Genomic DNA, 2,098 nt, shown 5'->3' with positions numbered 1-2,098 from the left:
AATTTTTATTATCTCCTATAATGCTATGGACAATGACAATGAACGTGTTAATATTTTCTAATTTCAATATTAAACGCCTTGTTACATTCATTATTTTAAATTAAAAATTCATAACATAATACACTATTTTTAGAACTTTTTATTTACTTTATCATAATTTTAAATTTAGTCGATCCAACTAATTATAAAAAAGTTGTCATGTTAAATTATTCTCTACTAAATCTATTATTTTTCTTAATTTTTTTTTTAAAATAATGATTTACATAAATGGAGTCAATAATAAAATGTTTATTATACATATTTAAAAGATTTTATATACTAATCCTTATAAAATAAAATAATTATAACTTCTATTAAATTTAAACGAATAAACATTTGACTAGTACTTGGTGGAGATTCATACATTAATCAAAGTGTAAAAATTCATATCCAAAAGATCACGTCATTAAAAAAAAATGAGAATGGTGGAGATTCATACATTAATCAAAGTGTAAAAATTCATATCCAAAAGATCACGTCTTTGAAAAAAAAAATGAGAAAGATTGTTCAAATTATATTTAGTAACAAATTAATTTTATGAAGACTATAATAACTTAGTGGTAAAGTTCAATAATTCATTGTTAATGGGTAACTCATTAAAATTCAATATTTATTTTCAAATTTAAAAAGAAAACCTTAAATTTAAATTCTAAATTATATATATTAGCATGGGTGGTTTGTACTATCTTTTAACACATTTTAAAATTTTGTCATGTTGCATAAATTAAATAGTGAAATGATTCTACAAGAAAACAAAACATTTATTATAGGAAACTTCCCATCTCAGACCATGAAATCCCCTGTCCACCTTTTGAAGATCTCTCTTATAAATCAAGCTACCATGAAAACAGAGAAAGAGATAAATAAATAAAATGAGTCGAAATATTATTATAGTGGCATCTTCTTCTTTTTCTTTACCTGTCATGTTCATGACCATCTTATTCTTTGTCCATGAAGTAATCAGCTTTCCTCACAACAATAGCAATCCTCCAGATCTCATCAACAAAACCTGCGAGCGATGCGCAAACAAATCAACAACCTTAAACATCAACTTCTGTCAAACCTCCCTCCAAACAATCCCAATCAGCCACCTTACTAATCTACACGGCCTGGGCATCGTGGCCATGGAACTGACCATAAAAAATGCAACCTCGACTGTTTCCACGATCGAAAACATGCTGATTGAAAAAGATATTGATCTGGACGTATTTGCAGTAGCACGACTCGGAGACTGCCTTCAGCTCTACAGAGAAGGCGTGACCATGATGTTGGATGCCATTGGAGCCTTCTATTCTCAGCGATACAGAGTTGCAAACCTGCTAATGACTGCAGCCATGGACGGTGCATCGACCTGCGATGATGGGTTTGGGGGAGGAGGAGAGTCCCCTCTGTCGAAGCAGTACTACGACCTCATTCAGCTCAGTGACGTTGCCTTATGCATCATCCGACTGGCTTCTTTGGTGTCGTCAAACAATTAGTACCTAGTTTATACAAATGCAGAATTTGTAATTTTATTAAGTTTTTTTATAACTCCCTAGTTAAAATTGCTATATATAAATAAAACAAAGTTTGAGGAAATTTTAACATCTATGCCTCAGACATTTTCGTGAAAATACCTTTTTCTTTGACTTGATAATTTTCGCTTTATAATTCACGGACGAAAAATCAAAATTGTAGTTTAGACTATTATCTAAAAAATTGATAAAAATGTCAATTTCATTAAAACACGTGCTTAACCTCCGAAAATAAAGTTCAATGATATCAATAGACAAACTATGAGTTTATGAGAGTCATCACCAAATTTTCAATTTAAAATTATAAAATTGACATGTGTATAAATACTGTTTTGACATTATGTTGTTTGAAAGAACATCGACGATATGTTTTATGTGCCACATCGAATTATGGTATCTATTACAAATATGAAAATACAAATTTTACATATTTTTTAATTGATAATAAAGCAATCATCATATCCACATTTTTATAAAGTTTCAATATATTCCCTAACATAAATATAGAGGATTGCTCTTATCTATTTTTATGTTGTAGTAATATT

At 29.3% G+C, this 2,098-nt stretch overlaps 1 protein-coding gene across 1 annotated transcript; it reads left to right on the top strand.

Moving 5' to 3' along the window:
* The first annotated feature begins 906 nt into the window (after positions 1-906).
* LOC124910277 (putative invertase inhibitor) lies at positions 907-1,606 on the top strand. Its single transcript, XM_047450903.1, has one exon. The coding sequence runs from the start codon at positions 912-914 to the stop codon at positions 1,515-1,517; it is 606 nt and encodes a 201-aa protein (XP_047306859.1). The 5' UTR covers positions 907-911; the 3' UTR covers positions 1,518-1,606.
* The last annotated feature ends 492 nt before the right edge of the window (positions 1,607-2,098 follow it).

The sequence above is a fragment of the Impatiens glandulifera genome, chromosome 7 (genome assembly GCF_907164915.1).
Source record: "Impatiens glandulifera chromosome 7, dImpGla2.1, whole genome shotgun sequence".
In the NCBI taxonomy this organism is placed as follows: domain Eukaryota; kingdom Viridiplantae; phylum Streptophyta; class Magnoliopsida; order Ericales; family Balsaminaceae; genus Impatiens; species Impatiens glandulifera.
Note: the sequence above shows the minus strand (reverse complement) of the source record. Positions and strands in the feature narration are given on the sequence as shown.